At 35.7% G+C, this 24,395-nt stretch overlaps 1 protein-coding gene across 1 annotated transcript; it reads left to right on the top strand.

The window, feature by feature from the left end:
* Nucleotides 1–2,772: 2,772 nt before the first annotated feature.
* Arf4 (ARF GTPase 4) lies at nt 2,773–22,244 on the top strand. Its single transcript, XM_005317234.5, has 6 exons — nt 2,773–3,179; nt 12,966–13,046; nt 13,219–13,328; nt 17,753–17,824; nt 20,383–20,508; nt 21,319–22,244. Exons 1-6 carry the CDS (start codon nt 3,113–3,115, stop codon nt 21,403–21,405), a joined length of 543 nt encoding a protein of 180 aa, XP_005317291.1. The 5' UTR covers nt 2,773–3,112; the 3' UTR covers nt 21,406–22,244.
* Nucleotides 22,245–24,395: the final 2,151 nt, after the last annotated feature.

Here is a 24,395-nt window from a genome sequence, read left to right on the forward strand (position 1 = left end):
GTATGGTGGCACACGCCTGTAATCCCAGTGGCTCAGGAGGCTGAGGCAGGAGGATTGTGAGTTCAAAGCTAGCCTCAGCAACAGTGAAGCGCTGTATCTAAAAAAAAAAAAAAAAAAAATAGGTTGTGGCTCAGTGGTAGATCGTTCACCTGGCATGTATGAGACACTGGGTTTGATCCTCAGCACATATAAAAATAAATAAAGGTATTATGTCCACCTACAACTAAAATACATATATATGTAACAGCTTAAAATTTTTAAGTATTGATATTAAGAACTAATATGTTTGCAGCATATTAAATAGAAAAAGGATTTGCTTATCAGTATAAAAATCCCATTAATGTTTATGTAGAGACAGTAGTATTTCAAAGAGGAAAGTCTGGAAGAATATATGAGGAACTAATTGTGCTTAATTCAAATCTGAATATTATTTTTTAAATTACACAAGTAAAGCACAAATAAATTCATCTTGTAAAATTAATGCAGAAACAAAAACACAGGGGTGAGATGTGATGGTGCATGCTTGTAATTCCATATTTGAGAGGCTGAAGCAGGAGGATTGCAAATTCAAAGCAAGCCTAGGCAGCTCAGTGAGACCCTGTCTCAAAAACTTTCAAAAGAAGGCAGGGGAATCTGGGGATGTATTTCATTGGTAAAGTATCTCTGTGTTCCATCCCCAGTACCCAAAAGGGGGGGGGGAGGAACGAAAACATATATTCAAATATTCATAATAGCCCCAAACTTTAACATCCCAAAGTCCATTAACTTGCAAGTGCATAAAAAATGAATTATTACTTAGCAATTAAAAATAATAACTGAGGGGCTATGGGTGTGGCTCAGTGGTAGAGCACCTGCCGTGCCCATGTGAGGCACTGGGTTCGATCCTCAGCACCACATAAAAATAAAGATATTGTGTCCATCTACAACTAAAAAAAAAGTCTAAAAAAATAAAAAATAATACCTGAAGACTGGGGATATAGCTCAGTGGTAGGACACTTGGCTAGTATGTCAGAGCTCTGGTTTCATTCCCCAGTACCACAAAAATACCCCCAAAACTAGTGATACATGCAATTACATAATGAATTTCAAATTCATGCTAGCAGAAAGCAGACAGACATGAAAAAAGAAAACGATATATAATTCCATTATGAAATCTTGGAAAAGAAAAAATTATGACAACAATGATCTGCTGCTGGACTGGTGGTGAAAAGAAGGTGACTGAGGAAACTTTTTGGGGTAAAAGAAATGTAAAGATGGTAACTATACTACTGAACACATTTGTTAAAATTAATCAAATTGGGGGCTGAGGCTGTAGGTCAGTGGCAGAGCACTTGCCTAGCATGTGTGAGGCACTTGGTTTGTTCCTTAGCACCACATAAAAATGAAACAAAATAAAGGCATGCTGTCCACCTGCAACTTCAAAAATTTTTAAAAAATTTATCAAATTGTACATTTAAATTGGTGAATCGTATTGCTATAATTATATCTCAATAAAGCGGTTTTAATATCACAGATCTCCTTTTACTATCACTCCAAAAATCAGGTTTTCTCACTACCTGTGGGGCTTTCCAGGTGCTTGTTTCCTGCCCCTATTCCCCCCGTTTTTATATTACCTACAGCTCTCACGATTCCCGCCCCCAACTGTACTTTGGCGATCTTTACCTTAGACTGTTGTATATAGTTTTATATCATTTCTAACTCGTGACAGTATTCCACAGTACCGATGTCAGTTTATTTCGTCATCCTATCACTCAACCATATTTACTGAGTGTCCAAGGTGTGCCAAGTGCGAGGAATACAAAAACAGACTAGTTCTCTGCCTTCTTAGTGCTTTTAGACAATTGGGGAAGGGGGAGCGAATTGTGAAGACATCATTAAATGTGAAATTTTAACTATTTTGGGAGTTTATGATGCTTTGAGCCTGAGTAATCAGAATATCTATTTAGCCAAGAAGTCAAAAAAGTACTATAAACAGAGCTGAAGGGTGGATAAACATAGAACTAGTGAAAGAGTGGGAACTGTGGCACTATTAAACCGAAACGTCAACAACAGAGTGATGAAGGAGGTGAAATTCATGAAGAACTTGATTTTATTAAACGTTCCTTCTTTTTAACATTTACTTTGTAATTAGAAAAAAACAATATGTTTTTAAAATAAGCAAGCTTTACACTTCCTGAACATACAGAATAAATCTTTCATGCTTCTAAGAGAGGAAAGATACAAGAAACCTCGTTGACTTCCTTCTGTTAAAAAAGCAACAGCCGATGGACAAGTCTAGGAACTCTCGTCTTGATATAGGACCTGGTGTGTCCTACCACCTTACTAAATTGCCACTGTTTCTCACCCACAGATCTGTTATTAACCACTTATCTGTCTGAAATGCAGGGTCCATCTTCGCCTCTCCACCAGGCCAGATTTTGATCGCGTGCGTGAAAAGGGTACATTCGGGGGATCTGGGAATCCCCAAAGCGTACCGTGAAAGAGAAAGACGCCCAAACATTCACTATCTAACCCATAATGCTTTTCTCGCATTCCCGGAAGCAAGGATACAACCCTACAACACATTTTTCCGGGCGGAGGCATTTTGCCTTAAGTCTGATTGGAAGTGACAAAGCGAGGCATCATGGGATTTCGCCCTTCTCCCAGTACGCCTGTGCATCCGGCCTCGCCCCACTCCTGGAGCCACGTCCAGAAAGTGGCGGCGGCGAGAGATGCACGTCAGCAAAGGTATGGCCAATTCCCTGCGTGCGCAGGCGTAGTGGCGCTGGCAGTACCGGAAGAACAGGGGGATGGGGCGACGGTGACGCGAATCTGTCCGCGTTGGAGGGGCCGGGCCGCAGCCAGAGTTGCCGCGGCCGCCGTGTGACGTGGCACAGCCGGAGAATTAAAGTCAGAGCCTGAGCTGCCGCGCCAGTCGCCAAGCCGGTCCTCCACCCGCTAATTCCTGTCCCGAAGCTTCACCCGTTACGCCGGCCAACGAGCGGTCCCTGTCGCCCCCTTTCTGCCTCAGGTCTTTCTTTTCCCTTGCGCTCAGTTTGTTGGGAGTGTGAAAGGAGAAGGCCCAGGGACGCCCCGACCCCTTTTTCTGCCCATCGCAAGTGCCACTACCGCCATGGGCCTCACCATCTCTTCTCTGTTCTCCCGCCTCTTCGGCAAGAAGCAGATGCGTATTTTGATGGGTGAGTGAGGGACTGGAGGCCAGACCCCAGTACTGGTCGCGAAGGAGGCCGGATCTTGAAGCTTGGGGCCGCCTCGGGGCCTGTTTTTTCCTCTGCCAGCTGTGGTGGGGGAGGGGTGACGGGTCGGGGGTCGGAAAGAATTCTTTAGGGGGAACAATGGCGAAAGGTGAGCGATTACCCCAGGTCGGCCGCTGAAGAGGCAGGTTCAGAGCTTCGGGGAACATTTTTCTTATTCTGGACTTGATTTTTTTTCCTTGATCAATTGAAAACCGGACTAGATTGGGTGGAGATTTGGGGAAAGCGAACGCTAGTAAGGCCCGTTCTGAGAGTGAGATTTTCTTTCCCTCTAACCTGGGTGTGGGCAGCAATTGAGAGGAGGGAGGCTAAGCGTCTCCAGCCTTCCTCCTCCTCCTTTCTCCTTGGTGTACACGGTCTGCGTACACCATTGGTAGGTGAGCGAGCGGCCACCGACGACTTGGAGCCTCCTGGGGCAGGAAGTGACCAGGGCCAGTGCGCTGGCGAGGGGGCACCATAGGTTTGTGGGGAGTCCGAAATCTTTAGCTCATTTTGCTAAACTTTGCCTCGCGCTGGATTCGGCTTCTTTTTTCCCTCCTTATTAATGAGCTGATTCCGTGCAAACCAAGTTTAGCATGTATCTGTTTCTTTTGTCTACTTTTAAGAACTCTAAATATATTTGGTTTATTATAAACTAATATCTGTCCAGCTTAAGGTTTAACACACAAAACTTTGAGAAACTACTTTTAAAACCTGGTAAATTTTTAATACCTTAACCGAACATCATGACGCTTGATTTTAAGATAACCTTATTAAATAGTAACTACAATTTTTTAAAATTTCTTTTCGAAAATTAAAATTTTAAAAGCTACTTTTTCAGAGGCTTTTTTTTTTTTTTTTTTTTTTGCACAGCTGAGGGAGATGGGCTGTCACTTGGGTGATGTAAGCAACCCCTCCTTCCTAGTACTGTGAGTAGTTTCTACCTCACAACCGAATAATAGACCTGAATAATGTTAAAAGTAGCCTCTCAAGTGTGAAGCTTGTTGGTTTATTTGTTTTCTAGAGAGTGGCAGTGGGACCTATTTTTCCAGTTCTGCTACTGTGATAAGTTCAATATTTTAAGGTATATGAAGAGTTATTTTACACATTTGGTTCTTGTTTTATTTTCCTCTTAGTTCAGTTTCTTTACAATCCATGAAACAATTGTTCATGATTCGTTCACAAAGACAAGTTAGTGTTTTTAAGTTTCTCATATTTCCTTTATAAGAGGACAGACTTAGAAGGGCAGGCATATTATCTAAATTTTAAGTGGCTGAAAATTGGCAGTCAGAAAAAGAATCTGGAGTCAGTGGGAGAACTTTTGGACTATGATAAATAAAATTTCCAGCCTGTTTCTTAGAGGTTTACCTGGACGTAATTGTGTTCCTGAAAATGTAGTACATTGGCTGTTTTACTTAATGTTTATCACAAATCAGTTGCTTTTTTTCCTTTCCTTGGTCTTTTGTGATGGTTAAAACTGTCAGAATGGGAAGAAGGGCAGAAATATGCTATAAACAATGTTTTATATTTGCTTTCCCCTCTTTCCCACATAATGATCAGAATAAAATGGAAGGGGATAAGTATTTAATTTTCTGCAAGTGATAGAAGACAGGATTTGGAATTATTTATTTTATGGTTTGCTATTGTTTTTCATTAATTTTTCCCTTTTTTGGTAGTTATAGATGGACAGAATGCCTTTATTTTTTTATTTTTATGTAGTTCTGAGGATTGAACCCAGTGCCTCATGCATGCTAGTCAAGTGCTTGCTGCTGAGCTGCAGCCCCAGTCCTATGGTTTGCTTTTTTTCTTTTGCACTTTAGTTTAGGAATAATCAGTTTTACTTGATTAAAACACTTTTGTCATAAGGCCAACTTTTATGGTAACTTATTAGAGTAAGTACAAACAGGGATATGTTCTCAAGAACAGGGAAAGAGGTGGTTTAAAAGTTTGATAAGTCTTCGGTTTTTCTTTGTGGCTTTAAGAGTGATTGACAGCATAAATAGTAGGTCACAAAATGTATTAAAAGTTAGCAGTTAGCTAATGTGTCTGTTTTGCCAGGCTACTGTGGAAAAGATGTAAATTTAATTCCTGCTTTTACTGCTGTCCCAAAAGTTCAAGTTATTGAAAAAGTCAGTGTTGGAAGATAGGGCTGGTAGTTAACTGTAATTAGAAATAAAAAGCCAACACTATCAAATTTAAAGTCTTTTGGACTCTTGAAGGACAGAAACTATGTAGTATTTATAAGGGCTAATTACTCATGTTTTGCTATTAAGTTTAAATTCAAGGGCAGCCAGATATCATCCGAGTTCTTATACAGCTGGAGTTAGAAAGCAGTTAGCCTTACATTAACTTATTTTAAGTAGGTATCCATATCTTGGTCTGTGATAAAATGATAGTTTTAATAAGGGAATCTGTGAGTTTTTGTTTATATCTGAATATGCTCATGGGTTCTGCAGAGGATAGTTATTCTCACCTCTTTTACTTGGAATTTTTGAGTTTTTAACCTGTTGAAAAGGATCGAAAAGTATTGCTTTAAAAGTTTGCTAATACCAGTGTAGTCTGTATTGCCTTGAATGTTACTGTGGTTATTTGGGACCAGAGAGGTTCAAGAGGAAGGATCTTTTATTTGCCAAGTTTAAGAAATATTAGCAATATTTTATGTGGGTCTTCAAACTAAAAGTGGTGTTTCATATTTTTCAGCATATTTTGTAAATCCATTTATTATGTAGTTTTTTTTGCACTGATTAAAAAATATGTCCTGTTTGTGAAATTTAGACAACATGTGAAAGAATAAAGTAATAATTGCATGTAATTACTATTTCACTATTATTTGTCATCTTTACTCTCATGTTTTAAAAGTTCCAAAGTAGCTATATCATTTTACAATTCTAAAATTGCTTTTGTGATAGTTTTTGTTCTCATTTTTAACTTATCCTTATTGCAAGCATTTTCTCATGTTATTAGTTGAAAACATAATTTAAATTTTTTTTGTAAAGGCTCCTGGGCTGAGGATGTAGCTCAATGGTAGAGTACATGCCTAGCATGCCTGCGGTCCTGGATTTGAGTCCCAGCACTGCAAAATAAAATAAGGCCTTTCTGATTAGTTATGAGAATATAGGAAATTTTCAAAATCTGGAAGGGAAAAAAACAAGTTTCATGTTACTAGAAGTTGATAGATACAGCCATACCTAGATACATCTGCATTACAACAAAGTGTGCCTAACACTGACTTTTATGATATGTTTCTAATTAACCTGATAAATCAAGTGCAAATGTTCCTAAACTTTTAAGTTGAAGCAAAACTTACACTCAACTGTATTTTTTCATAGCTGATAGCCTCAGTTTCTGTTTGAGTGGTCAAACAGACAATATTAAGGTAGATTAGATTAATCCTCCAGAAAAAGTTAAAGGCAGATGGCAGTATTTATAAACAATACTTTGGTACTCTGGAGTCAGGATTAGGTTGTTTGTCGTTTTATTTTTTTAAGTTGTAATATTTATGTACCATAAAATTTATGGTTTTTAGTATTTTTGTATTTTGTAGCCATCACCACTCTCTAATTCCAGAATATTTTCATCATTCCAAAAAAGAAATCCATACCCTTTAGCAGACATTTCCATTTTCCTCTTCCCATTCTCTGGCAGTCTCTAATCTACTTTATTAATTTATTAAAAAAAATTTTGGAGTGGGGGGCTGGAGTTGCAGCTCAGCTGAAGAGTGCTTGCCTAGTGCGTGTGAGGCCCTGGGTTCCATCCTCAGCACCACATTAAAGTAAATTTTAAAAAGGTATTATTGACAACTACAACTAAAAAATAAATATTAAAAAATTTTGTAGTTGTAGATGAATTAGAATGCCTTTATTTTTTATGCAGTTCTGAGGATTGAACTCAGTGCCTCACACATGCTAGGCAAATGCTCTGACACTGAGCTACTTTATTTTTGTGTTTGTCTATTCTGAACATTTTATACCATGGAATCATGTAATATGTAGCCCTTTGTGTGGCTTTTTTTGCTTGGAATGATGTTTTCAAAGTTCTTGTTGTAGCATGTATTTGTACTTCATGCCTTTTTTATTTTATTTATTTTACTTTTTAAATTTTTTTAAAATATTTTTTAGTTGTAGTTGGACACAATACCTTTGTTTTATTTATTTATTTTTATGTGGTGCTGAGGATCGAACCCAGGGCCTCACACTTGCTAGTCAAGTGCTGTACCGCTGAGCCACAACCTCAGCCCTTCATGCCTTTTTTAAATGGCCAAATAGTAATTCCATTGTATGACACTATAACACATTTTGTTTCTCCTTTCGTTAGTTGATGGAAATTTGGACATTTGTACTTACTAGTCTCATAAATAATGGCATTATGATATTATGAACATATGTGACAAGTTTGTTTTGGTGGGCACATATTTTAATTCTCAGGTAAAAACCTAGGATTGGAATTTGGGGGTCATATGATAATTGTTTAACATTTTGGGGAACTGACAAATTGTTTTCAAAAGCAGTGTGTCATTCACATTCCCACTAGCAACATTTGAGGGTTCTAATTCTACAGAATACCTAGGGTTTTGAACACCTGCTGTTTTACTTCTGTGATTCTAGGGACATTTCTGAACTTAAGATGCCTAGTCTGAAAAATGGAAGGTTAATTTAAGGATGTGCTTGGAACACAGTAACTCTCAATTTTAAATGATTATTTTAAAATTATGGTGTATTTCAAACTTTTTAAGAAAATTTGAAGTGGAAAATGAAATTAAAAGGAAAACAAAATTTGAAAGAGAAAGGAAAACATGAAGAAAAATAATTTTTCCCATCTGGAAAGGGTTTTTTTTGTACCTTTTATTTTCCTTTCAAAGTTGATATAATTGCATCTGACTTCTTTTTAAAATATTTTTATTTAGTTGTAGGAGGACACATTAACTTATTTTGTTTAAAATTTTTATGTGGTGCTGAGGATTGAACTCAGTGCCTCACACATGCGAGGCAAGTGCTCTATCACTGAGCCACATCCCCAGCCCTGCATCGGCCTTCTTTAACTTGAAATATAAGAATTTCTTACTGCTGTAAGTTGGTAAACATACTTTTTAATGATTGGCAAAGGTTACTGAAGTAGTTTTGCTTGGAATATTAACACTTTGATCAAAGTACAGGCCTAGTTAAGAATAAGTAGTGATTCCAGCATATCTTCCAATACATTGACCTATTTATAATAGTGGAGGGGAGGGAAAACTTACTGAATTGTACAGATTATTCTTCCCTTGGTTATTTGAGAATTGGTAATAGTTTCACTTTGTGGAAAAAAATCTATTGCCAAATATTGAAACATAGGGAAATAATATTAAGAAATGACTAAAGTGGGGCCAGGGTTGTGGCTCAGTGGTAGAGCGCTTGCCTAGCATGCTTGAGGCACTGGGTTCAATCCCCAGCACCACATAAAAATAAAACCAAATAAAATACAGGTGTTGTGTTCATCTACAACTAATATATATATATATATATATATATATATATATATATATATATATATATTAAAAAAATAGAAATGACTAAAGTGGCATAAAATTGTTAGACCAATAAGTTTTTGTGTAAAGAACTATATAATGAGTTTTAAGTTGATGATGGTGTGTTCCTACAATTTGTGCATCTTAAAGCTCACAATAGAAATGCCTTTTTTTTTTGAGTTGTTGACAGACCTTTAATTTTATTTACTTATATGCAGTGCTGAGAATTGAATCCAGTGCCTCACACATGTTATGCAAGTGCACTACTGCTGAGCCACAACCCCAGCCTTTAAAAAACAAAACAAAACAAAAAACACAACTCTTCGTTTGTATTTATATAGCACCATTATTTTGGATACAATTGAGAAGATATCTTTTATGTGGCTATGAGCTATTAAAACTGTAGTTTGGGAGGGAGTTTTGTGGTGCTATAGATCAGACCTGGGGCTTAATGCATGCTGATGTGCTCTGCCACTGATCTACATCCCCAGCCCTGTTGTCTGGTAGTTTGTTTGTTTGTTTGTTATGCTGCTGGGAACCAAACCCAGGGCTTCTTGAATACTAGGCAAGCTTTCTACCACCTAGCTACAACCCTAACCCCTTGTAATTTTCATGTAAAAAATAATTTGTGGGTGCTTAAAAGGTCTTTCTGATTGCATTATTTTGTAAATGTTTCCCTGAAAAATAAAAGTTCTTATTGAAGGCTATAAAGCAGTCATCTTCAAAAGGATGCTTCAGGAAATGTAAACAGTTCAACATTTTGATAAAAGAAATTCATTCATTTATTTATTTATTTAATGAAAGCCATACTTGCTAATCAGGTTAAAAAAGACTCTGCAGGTTGCTGTTGTAGTTAAGTGGTAGAGTGTTTGCCTAGCATGTGTGAGGCATGGGTTTGATCCTTGGTGCTACATAAAAAAATAAATAAAGGCATTGTGTATATCTACAACTGAAAAGATTTTTTTTTTTTTTAAATAGTCTGCAGTAGATAAGTAGAAGAAACTATGAAAACAGGCATCCTGAGGCTATGGTAGAGTGCTTGAATAGAATGCTTGAGGCCCTGGGTTCAATCTCCAGTACTGAAAAAGAAGGGAAAAAAGACTTACCGTTATAAAACTTATTAAAAGAATAATTGGAATACTTCTGTCTTTTTTATAATTTAAAATAATTATGTAATCATGATTCGTTTTGGACTTTATGCATTCTTAGTATTTTTTGATTTATTTTTTATTTTATTGGTGTGGTACTGGGAATTAAACCCAGGAGTGCTCTATCATTGAACTGCATCCCCAGTCCTTTTCATTTATTTTAAGACAGGGTCTTGTTAATTTGCTTAGGCAGTTTAAACTGGCAGTCCTCTTGCTCAGCTTCCTCACTTGCTGGAAATGCAAGCGTGTGCCACCATGCCTGGCTTTTACATTGTTTTTAAAAGGTGGTATGAGGTCCTCCTGGACCTCCAATGAGGATTGGTCAGTTCTCAGAATATGATTTGAGTGCTTTTGTTTTTCATTTTCCTTTTTCCTAACCAGCATTTCAGTTTCAGTTATGACTTGGCTTAATTGTGTTTGGATTTTAAGGTGATTTTGTTGTTGTTGTTTTCTTAAAAATATCTTAATCTGGGCTGGGGATGTGACTCAAGTGGTAGCGCACTCGCCTAGCATGCGTGAGGCACTGGGTTCAATTCTCAGCACCACATAAAAATAAAGATATTGTGTCCACCTAAAACTAAAAAATAAATATTTAAAAAAAATATTCTCTCAAGAGAGATAGCATTGTAGAAAAATTAAAAGATTTGGTTGTTTTACACCCCTTCCTTTTGTGTGTGTTTTCACTGAAGATGTCAGACTTTACAGTAGTGTCTTCTCTTTGCTAATTATTCACATTGTTTTCTTATTTATTTTTTGTGGTGCTGGGGATTAAACCCATGGCTTGCACATGGTAGGCACTTTTCTACCATTGAGTTATATCCCATGCTCCCCGATCTTTTTTTTTTTTTTAAAACACAATACCTTTATTTTATTGTTTATTTTATGTGATGCCGGGGATTGAACCCAGTGCCTCACACATGCTAGGCAAGATCTCTACCACTGAGCCACAACACTGGCCCCAAAGAGCACGTTATTTTTATTTTTGGTGTGTGTTGGAGATTGAACCAAGGGCCTTGTGCATGCAAGGCAAGCACTCTACCAACTGAGCAATAGTCCTCACCCTCTACTGATCTTTTTGATACTGTTTCATATTCAAAAATTTTGTAAAGTAGTTCTTATGCCCAAGAATGAAGGCTTGGGGTGGATGACTCATTGTACTGTATGTGTCATAGAATTTTAGAAAGAGTAAACCTGTGATCTAGTATAAAAGGGGGAAAAGGGCTTGAGTAGAGGGCACAGGTATAAGAAGTCATAGAGGCTAGAGCATGAAGGGAAATCTTAAAGTAGGGTAGAGAATAGGAAGGATTAGGTGGGATAAGTCTGAATTACTATATAGTCTTCATTTTGGACAAACTGATAAAAATTAAACTTACTGCATCTCAAGATAATTGAGATGATTTCAGTTTTTTATAAAACTTAACTGTCATTGCTTTCATGTGCTAAATTTGCTTTGATTTTAATATATAGAATGTGTCCTTGCTGTAATCAGTACTCAGTTGATTTTTAAATAATATATATTTTTAGTTGTAGATGGACAGAATACCTTTATTTTATTTATTTATTTTTAATGTGGTGCCAGGAATCAAACCCTGTGCCTCACACAAGCACTCTACCACGGAGCCACAACCCTGGCCCCTCAATTGATTTTTTAAAAAATATGTCATAAAAATAAATGAGGCTGCTAAATGTGACATTCTTAGAAAATTGAGAACATTCAGTGAGGTTATTGGATATTGGTCTTTGATTTATGAGGGCTTTTGCAAACAATATAGAATATACAGATTTTGAGAGAGTCATACTTGAAAGGATTTAATTTGTTCTTCCCTATCACTGTAATAAGTTTATCATTTTCTAATGTGGATTTTTCCTCTATAGCAAGTACATTCCTCCCTACTTACACCTTAGCTTCAATTGAATTGTTTTAAGAAGAAAGACTTGATTTATATTGGAGAACCATTTTTACAATAAAAATTAAGCCAGACTTTGGTTCTTTATTTTTTTTTAAGAGAGAGAGAATTTTAATATTTATTTTTTAGTTTGTCGGCGGACACAATACCTGTTTGTTTTTTGTATGTGGTGCTGAGGATCAAACCCGGGCCACGCGCATGCCAGGCGAGCGCACTATTGCTTGAGCCACATCCCCAGCCCCAGACTTTGGTTCTTATTTGTGCATATTTGATGTTGAAATGGATGAGGGTAGGGGTATATTTAGCCTTTTCTTCATTTATTATTATAAGGAGACCAAGACACTGTTACCTATATTTTCTCCTTAACATCCAGACATTTTGCTTAAAATTTGCTCTATTGATTTTGTTATTATTCTGTGTTCTCTGATTCATCTTCTAATGTGTTTTTGTTTTTTAGGGTTTTTTTAGTACCAGGTATTGAACCCTTTATTTTATTTTGAGAACGGGGTCTGATTAAAGTTGCCTAGGGCCTCACTAAGTTGCTGACGCTGACCTTGAACTTGTGATCCTTGTGTCTCGCACTCCCAAGTTGCAAGGATTACAGGTGTATGCCTCTACACCAGGCTTTACCTTCTAATTTGTGTTTTAAAAAGAGGGTGGGTGATAGACAGGTTCTGAGATGTGCACCTGTAATCCCAGCTCCTTGGGAGGCTGAGATTGAAAGATTCTAAGATTGAGGCTGGCCTCAGCGATTAGTGAGGCCCTATTTCAAAATAAAAGGGACTGAGAGGATGTACTTACACCCCTAGGTTTAATCCCCAGTACCACAAAAAAATAAAATAAAAAATAAAAATCATTTAACCTAGGGCTGAGTATATGGCTCACTGCAGAGTGCTTACCTATCAAGTTTGTGGCAGAACCAAAGGTTAGATTCTGAGTCAACCAGATACTCTTTTCCTGTTGCTACTTTATGCTGTCTTGATAGGTCTAGAAAGAAAAATAGAAAGGCTTCTAGTATATTCCCTTTGGGAATCAGAAGTGAGGTGATTTTTGTTTCTAACTCAGATTTGTGCCGTGAACAGTCAACTTTTACTTTCAAACTAATAAGTCATTATAAAATTATTTCTTTGTATGCTTTTGGTCTAGATTTTAAATCTGTAATGTCTTCTTCTAGTTGGATTGGATGCTGCTGGCAAGACGACCATTCTGTATAAACTGAAGTTAGGGGAGATAGTCACCACCATTCCTACCATTGGTAAGAAAGTTTACTATTGACTTTAACTTACATCTTAATGGGAAAAAAGGCAGAGTCTGTGTTTTTGTTAAAACTTGATGATTTTCTTGATAGGATAACTAATTATTCCATAGTAAAGGAGTTTATTTTCTTAACAATGCATTATGCACAGCATTTTTGTTTTTCCTTGTAGGTTTTAATGTGGAAACAGTAGAGTATAAGAACATTTGTTTCACAGTATGGGATGTTGGTGGTCAAGATAAAATTAGGCCTCTCTGGAGGCATTACTTCCAGAATACCCAGGTAAGAATGGTGTAAAAAAAAATTAAGATCTTTTTTATAGGTTTCATGTAATGAATTTTACATTAATATCTAGTGTTTACTTGGAGGTTGGTGTTTACCATATGAGTTGATCTTATTACTACTCCCGTATTCTTTAGTGGACTTTCATTCATGCCTTTGAAAGCTAAACTGCCTGTGGTGAGAGTTAGCTAACCTAGTAAGATTTTGAAAGAGGAGGTGGGATGGGTGCAGATGTGGTTTTCAAGAATGAGGTACCAGAAGATCTCAGACTATCTTCCAAATTAACAAGTGAATTACAACTTCCACAGAGAACAGTGGAATATGGTCTTGGAATCACCTCTTCAAAACCTCCTGTCCTGCTGATGGGCAGAATCACAGCCTCTGGGACAGGAGTCTCCTGTGTTTCTCCTTTGCTAGCAAAGCAAAAAATAAAATAAAATAAAAAAAACTTCTTTTTCTCAAAAAAAAAAGCATGAATTAGGTTTCTCATTGTTAGTTTAGAAAGAAAAGTATGTGTAAATTTCTATCGTAGTGGTTTCTAATGAATGTAAGATAATGATAGACCTCAAGTAGCCCAGTGTTTGTTACTTTATTTAAAATTTATCTTTAAATATTTAAAATAAATGTTATGTTGACTTGTAAGATAATTTTATTAGTGTCATGTAGTACATGTAATACTGGCATGGAAGAGACTTTAGTGATCCTGTAGATTAGGAGTTCTCAAATTTAGCTGCATATAATAATCACCTAAGGAGCTCTCAAAATCCAGAAGCCTCAATCATATCAAAATACCACTTGAGTCAGAATCTCTGAGCAAGTAACTAAGCATCATTAGCATTTCTAAAACATGAATGTGCATATAAATTACCTGGATATTTGTCAAAAATACATATTGGTTAAACAGAGCCTCACCTGGGGTTCTAGCGAGTTCTCTGGTAATGCTGATTTTGGATCTTACAACAGTCATACTAACACTTTGGGGCTGTAAGTAAGGCTCTCTTCCTTGTCCTCTACTCATTAGATAAATGTCAGTAGCAGCTGTCTCACTGAATTTTGACAATCCAAAATTTGGAAAATAGTCCCTGAGAGCAAAATTGCTTCTCAATGAGAACCACTGTTGTAGTTTAAATCTCATGAAGAAATTAAAACTTGAAATGAATTCAAGATTGGAGAATTCTTTGCTTAATCTAGTCCCAATTCTGCTGTCTCTTCTACTCACTAGTTTTTATTTATTACTGAAGTTGATAATTTTAAAAAATTAAAGTGTGATGGGGCTGGGATTGTGGCTCATCGGTAGAGCACTCGCCTAGCATAGGCGGGACCCAGGTTTGATCCTCAGCACCACATAAAAATAAAGGCATTGTGTTGTGTTCATTTACACCTAAGAAATAAATATTTAAAAAAATTAAAGTGTGATATTAAAAGTACTGATATGTTTTAAATTTGTAACGTTAGACTTGCTCTCCAACATTTAAAATATTGCATGCAAATGAGATATAATGCCACCAGAGGGCAGTGAATATCCCAGGTGAGAGGTTGGAACAAACCTAGTATAAGTAGTAGGTCAAAATAAGAAAATGGGATACTTTCTTATTTAAAAACAAGAATGTGAATGTCATTAAAATAGCTTTGCTTATCAAAGTTGCCCATACTTTAAAAAACTTTATTTTGGAAAATTTCAAACATACACAAAATATAGAGTAGCATAATAAATTCCCATTTATTACAATTTTAGTTGTTGGATATAGTCAATATTGTTTAACCGATAGTCATGTTTAGTGAACCCCAGTCCCCTGAATTATTTAAAAATGAGTCTTAGTGTTTCATTTAGGAAGTTTTTGTTTTTGTTTTTGTTTTGGGAGTTTGTTTTTGTACTGAGATTGAAGCCAGGGTGCTTTATAACTGGGTTACATTCCCAGCCCTTTTTAAAAATATTTGAGATAGGGTCTCTGGATAAATTGTCCAGGTTGCCTTTGAACTTATGATGATCTTGCCTATGCCTCCCAAGTTGTTTGGATTACAGGTGCCACCACTGGGCCTGGCTAGGGAGCATATTTTTGAAGTAAGGTTAAGCATCATGTAAAACCTTATAATTCTTGATCCACCAGTAACCATGGTTTTATCTCTGGATTTACTTACAACACTTTGTAAGAATTTTTGAGTTTTAAATTTTAGATTAGCTCCATTCCTGGCCTTCAGGCCACCCTAGAATTAAAATCCCAAGTATTTATTCCTAGGGAATTCATATCTGCTGGAGAAAGTCTTAGGTGTCACCTGATGTAATCACAGTTAAGCTCTTAGCTTGCATTTCTAGCATTCCTGATCAGTTTTTCTCAGTGGTAGTGCACTTGCCCCTGGCACTACCACTGAGAAAAACTGGGTTTGATTCTCAGTACCACATATAAATACATAAATAAAATAAAAGTCTATTAATATCTAAAAAAATATTTAAGAAAAGTAAAAAGAGGCTGGGTTGTGGCACAGTAGTGTAGAGTGCTTGCATAGCATGTGTGAGGCACTGGATTTGATCTTTAGCACCACAAAACAAATAAATAAATAAAGGTATTGTGTCCATCTACAACTAAAAAAATAAGGAGAAAGAAAAAAGAAAAGTAAAAAGGGCTGGGGTGTAGCTTAATGATAGAGCCCCCTAAGTTCAATCCCCCATTACAAAAAAAGAAAAAAAAACATAAATAAAATATTTTTAGAAGGTAGGGTTGTAGGAAGAAAAATATTTAAAGCAGTGAATCACATTAGCAAAATATGAATAGATTTTACCAAAACTGTTAAATTAATCTGTCCCTGCTTTTCTGGCTGAGAATTTCATACTTTCCCATATGAAAGTTGTTTTAACGTTTTGAGGTACTGGATTAAACCCAGAACTGCTTTATCACTGTGCCACATCCCCAGCCCTTTGTATTTTTTGAGACAGGATCTTGCTGAGTTATTTAGGACCTTTCTAAATTGCTGAGGCTAGTCTCAAACTTACAGTCCTCTGCTTCAGCCTACCAAGTTACTGGGATTACACCATGCCTGGCTTCCATTTGAAATTTTTTCAAAAAGTCTTAATTCAAATAATTGCCTCCAAATGGTATCTCTTTTGTAGTACAGAATTATTATATTTGTAAATATCTTTAAAGACTGTCACTACTGAAACCCTGCCTCAAAATAAAAACAGCTGGTGTTGTAGCTTGGTGGTAGAGCACCCTGAGGTACTGCCAAAAAAAAAAATCACTACCTTCCTTTTTTGTTAAGAATTTCTTATTTGCACAGGGCACAGTTGTGCACCCCTGTAATCCCAGTGGCTCCAAAGGCTGAAATAGGAGGACTGAAATTTTAAAGCCAGCCTCAGCAATTGAGCAAGGCCCTAAGCAACTTAGTGAGATCTTGTCAGTAAAATGTTTTTAAAAGGCTGGATATGTGTCTTATGGTTAAGTACCCTTGGGTTCAATACCCAGACCCCCCCCCCAAAAAAAAATTTGTTTGATCAAGTGAACCTTGAAATTTTCATGTTTTTGTTTGTTTTGTTCCCAGATTAAACTTGATGAGATAGTTTTAAAGATTTTATGGGGCTGGGGATGTGGCTCAAGTGGTAGTGCACTTGCCTGGCATACATGCGGCCCGGTTCAATCCTCAGCACCACTTACATACAAACAAAGGTGTTGTGCCCGCTGAAAAACTAAAAAATAAACAAATAAATAAATATTAAAAATTATTTCTCTCTCTTTAAAAAGAAAAAGATTTTATTTTTCCCCTTTGGCAGTACTGAGGATAGAACCCAGGGCCTGTGTGTGCAAGGCAAATACTTTACCACTGAGCTACTGTGCTATATCACTAATCCTTGTGTTATATTTTGTTTGAGTCTTCTCATGATAGAGTGGGCAGGCAACATTCTGGAATAAGGCTCTTTTTTTCTTTCCACGTTGAAGCATATGCAAACTATTTTAGGGCATGCTTTCTCTTCACTCCTGCCACCTTTTTTCTTTTTTGTAGCATGCTTTTTTGGGAATAAGCCTGTTCTTAGTAAATTCATGATTCTTTGGAATCCTTAGTTTATTCTTTTTCCTTTTGTCTTCACGTTGTGTTTATTTTGCTCTTTACTTGTGCTTATATATGCTAGGGAAGAAAAAAAGGGTTGAAAAGTATTTTAAGCATAGTTGGAAGTGGTCATTGGTTAAGATTAAGATTTTTCTTTTAGATTTGAAATTACATAAGTTAAAATCACAATGAAAGCTTATTAGTTTTTAGTATTAAAGCCCTGAGGGTTTTTTTTTTTTGTTGTTGTTGTTGTTTTTGTTACATTTCAGTAAGGGAACATTTTCTTCCAGTATCTAACCTTGATAACATTTTGCTAGTTATGTTTCATATTTACTCTGTGCCTTAAGTTTTATTTTATAATTTATTGAAATAATTTTTTTTCCTAGGGTCTTATTTTTGTGGTAGATAGCAATGATCGTGAAAGAATTCAGGAAGGAGCCCAAGTACTGCAGAAAATGGTAAGGATATATTTTAAATTTTTTCATTTCCAAGGTTTGTTTTTCTGGGCGATTGCGGTGGTGTTAGTGGTTGGTATATATTTTTAAGAGGTAGAAAGTAACTTGAGAAACTGTATTATTCTCAGATTCTTAAGAATGCACAAGAAAAAACTCCTATAAAGCTATTTATTTATTTTTTTATTCAGTTCCAGCGATTATACATTGGAAGTATGTTTCTGTCACTGGACTTGCATCCATGACCCCCTATGGTGCTTATTTATTTATTCATTTATGTTTTTGGTACTGGGGATTCCATTGAGCTTATATCCCTAGTCCTTTATATTTTTTATATTGAGACAGGGTCTCTATAAGTTGCTGAGGTTGGCTTTGAATTTGTATTCCTCCTGCTTCTGCTTTCTGAGTCACTGGGATTACAGTATTATGCCACTGTGCAAGTCTCTGTAGAGTTTTTTTTAAAAAACATAGAAGAAAAGCTCCTTTGGTAAGTTGAGAAAAAGATGCATGGAGCTTAGTGATAGTATACTTGCCTGGTATGTTCAAAGCCCCTAGGTTCAATTTCTCATATCACCAAAACACAAAACAAAACAAACAAACAAACAAAAAACAAAAAAGGGAAAGAAAAACTGCCCAGAATGCTCTGATTGATTTCAATGCCTATTTCTGGTTAAGGATATTTGATTTAGTCCAGCTCTTTATTTTACAAATATAAAGTCTGCAGTTTTTCAGTTTTAACCTGAGATTTCTGGTTTGAATACCTTCTTCTCAAGGTCATCAGGTTCAGTTTTCTTTTTTTTTTTTTTTCCATTTTTTTACAGTACTGAGGATCAAACTCAGGGGCACTCTACCACTGAGCTATATTCCCAGCCTTTTTATTTAATGTTGAGACAGGATCTCACTAAGTTGCCCCTGGGCTGGCATTGAACTTGAAATTCTCCTGCTTCAGCTTCCCCAGTTCTTGGAATTATAGGAATGTGCTACCACACTGGACTTGGGTTCAGTTTTTTTCTGTGCTGTGCCTATTATTCAGAAATATTATATTTTTATAACAGGAGCTATGATAAAGAATTCCATTAGAAAGAGGAGATTTGATTGACAGTGGCATTTCTGCCTTGCCATGTATCTGATTAATGTTCTCATGTATTTATGATTATTAAAAATCTGGAAGAGAGAAAAATTGTTGAGGAACTTTGTTATGGTTTCAGATGTATGGCCATGAAATATTGGCTGAAATGAAATTGTAATTCTCATTCATTGCTCCTGTGAGTGGAATAGTTTATAAAAAAAAAATTTCTGTTATTTGTATAACTGAGTCACTGATGGCTTTTTGCCTGTTAAGTCAAATTTCACCTACTCTTTGTTGCAAACAGTTAAATTAAAATATAATTCACAAACCATAAAAATGGGCAGCTAAGTCTGGGTTCAGTGGCACACGTCTATAATCTGAGTGGCTCTGGAGGCTGAGGCAGGAGGATCATGAATTCAAAGCCAGTTTCAGCAATTTAGTGAGGTCCTAAGCAACTCAGTGAGATCCTGTCTTTAAATAAAGTATAAAAAAGGGCTGGGGATATGTATCAGTAGTTAATACCCCTGGATTGGGTTAAATCTCCAACACCAATAAGTAAAGATAAAATAAAACGTGCAAGTCAAGGCTGGGATGTAGCTCAGTGGTATAGCATTCAGTATATTCAAGGCTCTGGGTTGGATCCCTTGTACCCTAAAAAAGGTATACGTCAGTAGTCTTTAGTATACAGAGTTTTATAAACATCACTACAATCTAATATTAGAAAATTTCCATCATTCCAGAAAGAAATCCTGGAACCATTAGCAGTCATTCCCCATTACTTCCCTTTCCTACCCACATCCCTGGCCTCTGACAACCACTAATCTAGTATTCGTTTCTTTGTAATTATTTATTCTTTATGTTCCTATAAATGGAAATATTAATATGTGATCTTTTGTGTCTAACTTGTTTCACCTAGAATGATTTTTCAAGGGTCATCCATGTTGTGTTATACAATATTTAATCCTACTAGCTTTATGCTTGGTACTCTTCTTGCACCTTTTATGATACTACTAATATCTTAGTAATTTTATTTTCTCAGTGTTGTGAGACCCCATTGTCTGGAAAGGATAAAAAGCCAAAAGGATCACCATCTAAATACTTTTGCCTCTAAGTACTGTAAGATCATGCCTTAAACACTATATTCCCTTATATATTTCTTGTCCTTGGCAGTCCTCATTCTCTGTGGAAATTAATGAAGGTGATTTGCCTTGATGGGGTATAGGATGATTGGCTTAAAAAACATTTTTGCTTTACTTCAAGGCATATGATTATTTACTCTGGATTTAAAAACTGAAAGATATGAGATTTAAGTTGTAAGAGTACCTGAAATTTACGTAGAGAAATTTGGTTGTTGTTTAACACTATTTAATGTTGAAAATATATATATATATATATATATATATATATATATATAGGAAGACATTGTTTTGGACAGTTAGTTACAATAATTGGATCCCAATTTTGTAGTTGTTAATGGCCTACTTTTTATTTGTAGCTTGAGGAAGATGAGCTGCAAGATGCAGTGCTGCTGCTTTTTGCAAACAAACAGGATTTGCCAAATGCTATGGCTATCAGCGAAATGACAGATAAATTAGGCCTTCAGTCTCTCCGTAACAGAACAGTAAGTATTTGAAGGTTAATATACTGACCTCCTGACTTCTAGAGTTACTATTTCAGCTAATACTCAATTTAAAAGTTGATAGTTATCCTCTTTGAAGGCAATGAGCACATCATTTATAAAAATTATGGTAACATAAGCCAGGCTGGTTCATGCTTATAATCCCAGCTACTGGGGAGGCTGATGCAGGAGAAATTTCAAGTTTGAGGCCATCTCAAGAACTTAGTGAGACTATGTCTCAAAAATAAATAAGTAAAAAGAGCTGGGGTTAGGATTTTCTAATACTGTTAGCTCAGTAGTAGAATGCTTGCCTAATGTGTGAGGCCCTGGATTCAAACCCTGATACAATATGATAATTTTTGATTATACAAAAGTCAGCCCTTTCAGTTGAGTAGTTTGTTAGTTACTGTTTCCTCATGAATATTCTCTTCAGTTTAAATGGTGGAAAGTTTACTAAATTTAATGACTAGGTAGATGTAGCTTTAAATATAAGGGGGGTTTGTGAGAAGCAAGACGTGTGAGAAAACTCCTAATCTTAAAACATAGATAATTTTGAGTAATTTTTAAAGTTAGAAAATCTTTAGATAGCAAATTAATTATGTTTGAGAAGTAGTCATTTAATACATTTCCTCATATTTTCCATTGTTTTTGCATATTTTCGTTTTCTTTTTTCCATATAGTTAACAGTGACTACTGACTTAGTAGTAACCTTGGACATTTGAAGGGGGAATACTTAGTATTTTGATTAAGAAAGTTTAAACACTGCTTATACACAATCTTGTTAATCAGTATTTTCTTGTCCTTTCTTCACAGTGGTATGTTCAAGCCACTTGTGCTACACAAGGAACTGGTCTGTATGAGGGACTTGATTGGCTGTCAAACGAGCTTTCAAAACGTTAAATGAAACTGGATATCTAACCAAGGACACATTTTGATAGAATTGGTCTAGGCTTGTTACAACAAAATTAGTTTGCATCTTGGTTATTAAACTGTATCTGGGACTGGTTTGGGCAGAATATTACAGCGTTTAAACTTATTTTGTTGCCAATTATTGTTTACCAAGTATAATGTTGCTCTTTAGCAATATGCTTGGTTTTGAAGAAATTCTTGGGGAAAAAAGTATCCTCTTTTAATTTTGACTTCCTTTAAACCTAAATGCCTGGACATAGCTATTGTGACACCTTTAAATAAATCAGTTTTGAATGTTTTTTTTTGAGCCCACAACAAATAATGTTTTAAAGTTATCCCCTTGCTACTTTACTGATACCTGTATCATTCCTGGGACAGTCTGCTGATTTGAACATGTAGCATTCCATTTGTATTTATTTCTATCCCTTGCCAAAAAGATTTTCTAATACTGCTTGTACCAGCCAGGGAAATGCTCCAAAACACTATTCAGCTCTCTTGCACTGAGGAACTTGACTCCTGGCTTCCATCAGCCAAACTTAACCTTGGTATGGTTTGGATTTGATAGCTAATTCTGTGCTGGTTGCAAAGAGTTCATATTGAGATGGCTTTTAATACTCAGCAGATTGTCTTTCTTTATATTATTATCTTCTTTATGTTGCATGTTGCTTTTGGTATCAGCCTCTTTGCCCAGTATATGATAGTTCTGCTGGTATTTTGTTTATTGATGAACATGTCTTCATTAAGAGTTTTTTTTGAAAACTCAGCAAACACAATAAGTTTTCTTCATAATCCATTTGAAATTATTCCTAATAAAATGATAAAATATATAACCGTGTGTTCTTCATCTCTTTGTGTTTGAAATAAATTTCCCTGTATAGCAAAGTTGATTTGCATATTTTATAATCTGTGGCAAATAATATAAATCCCAGTGGGTTTATTAATTATTTAAGTTAGAACTAAATTTATCATGGGTTATTATCATGGAGTGGGCTGCAATATCAAAACTTTAGTTTTCAGCCAGACATAGCTGTGTGTACCTGTAATTCTCAGCAACTTGGGAAGTGAAGTAGGAGGATCACAAGTTTGAGGCCAGCCTCAGCACCTTAACAAGGCACTAAGCAACTTAGTTAAACCCTGTCTCAAATTAAGAAATGAAAAGGGTTGGGGATGAAAATCATTCTGGGGTAAATCCCTAGTACCCAAACAAACAAAAAAGCCAGAAAAATTTAGATTTATAAAATCCCATTTGAAGCAGTAAATTTCAAAAGTTGCATCAAGAGCAAACAAATGGACTGCTCCAAAAGCATGTGTGATGTTTATTTTACAGATAACACTAGTTGAAAAAGTTTTTTCCTCAAGTCCTGTTTGCATGGCAGAATACATAGACTTAGGTGATGCCACTGCACTACAAAGAAGAGCAAAGTTTACAATCACTTCTCTTTTTGACTTTACAGATTTTAAACTTCAACTGAGAGCTGTATGTGACTCATTCTTTAGTTACTAAGGCAATAAAATTATACCCTATTAACTATATCTACTAAGTTATTAAGGACTAGAACTTGTTAGCTTTGAGTGACTTAAAGATTTTGTCTGTATTCTAATATTTTATGTATTGTAAATCTTGCTTTTTTATGGCATTTTATTTTATTATACTTAGGATCAAACCCAAGGCCTTGAGCATTCCTAGCAAGAACTCTACCACAGTGTTACTTTTTTATGGCCTGAATAGATTCAGACATATTTATGTATCAAAAAATTATTTCTAAAACCAGGTATAGGCTTTAAAAATTGTATACTTTTGAATTAAAAAAAAAACACCCATGGATTGAATATAAGGAAAATGTACATAAGCAGTTTATGATCATTAAAAGAGGTTCTGGGATATAGTATATGTTTAACTAGTTTGTGTCACTTGATATGATTACAACTTTCCTAACTACTGGATGAATTCTCTCTTCTTTGCAAATAAGGGAGTTCTCATGTATATGGGATATGAAGTAGACAGTAAGTTCAAAGTTCAGATCATTAATTTTAAAAAGCTAATAACTCAATTAAGTTGAAGTTACTTTTCATGGACTCTAGAGAATCCATATACTCTAATTTATTATAAAGGGCAGCTGTTGCTACCATTGGAAATGACTGTATTAAAAAGTTAAAGCCGGATGCGTGCTGGTGCATGCTTAAAATCCCAGCAGCTTGGGAGGCTAAGGCAGGAGGATCAAGAGTTCAAAGCCAGCCTCAGCAAAAGTGACTCAGTGAGACCTTGACTCTAAATACAAAATGGGGCTGGGGATGTGGCTTAGTGGTTGAGTGCCCCTGAGTTCAATCCTTGTTACCCCACCCCCAAAATAAAGTTGTCTAATTTTCACCAAATGGGTTGAAAAATACTTGTAAGACTGTTTTGTTTTGTTCTGAAAACATTAACTTGGTAACTGGTTTCATTATTTGTTCAAATGCATTCCAAAAATCTAAAATGAAAATTTCAGAATCCATTAACTTGGTTACTTGGCAACTTTTACCTCTAGAAATTACTTTTTTCTTAAATCCTTAAAATATTAAAGCCAAACTGAGAATTTTATTTTCAAAAAGAAGTGATCAAATGCTTTGGGAGAGTAAATCATGAGATGATGCTAGAATGATTTTCCCTGTTTTATACAGACTTATGAAATCACTATCACTGTCCTAATTTATTGTTCATTAGTCTTATTAAATATTTAACACTCTCAATATTCAATGTTTACTCAAATATTAAAACTTAGTGTTGGTCAGTGAGTAAGACATCTCAGTAACCTCCCTTATACAGACCAGTTAATTATACCCCTAAAAAGTATTCTGCCAAATAGTAGTCAAATATGTTAATAGAAAAACTGAAGAGGAACTGTAATTACTTTTAAAGGCTCATTAGCAGTATCAGGGTTGAAGATGGACCATTATCTGTTCTCTGACCCCTGTCCAGTAAGCATTAATTGTTTTGGTCAATA

The sequence above is a fragment of the Ictidomys tridecemlineatus genome, chromosome 2 (genome assembly GCF_052094955.1).
Source record: "Ictidomys tridecemlineatus isolate mIctTri1 chromosome 2, mIctTri1.hap1, whole genome shotgun sequence".
Classification (NCBI taxonomy): domain Eukaryota; kingdom Metazoa; phylum Chordata; class Mammalia; order Rodentia; family Sciuridae; genus Ictidomys; species Ictidomys tridecemlineatus.

Coding starts and splice junctions, on each gene's coding strand:
- Arf4 (XM_005317234.5), top strand. CDS start 3,113: ATGGGCCTCACCATCTCTTCTCTGTTCTCCCGCCTCTTCGGCAAGAAG. Junction 13,047..13,218: donor CACCACCATTCCTACCATTG/GTAAGAAAGTTT, acceptor TTTTCCTTGTAG/GTTTTAATGTGGAAACAGTA. Junction 20,509..21,318: donor AGTCTCTCCGTAACAGAACA/GTAAGTATTTGA, acceptor CTTTCTTCACAG/TGGTATGTTCAAGCCACTTG.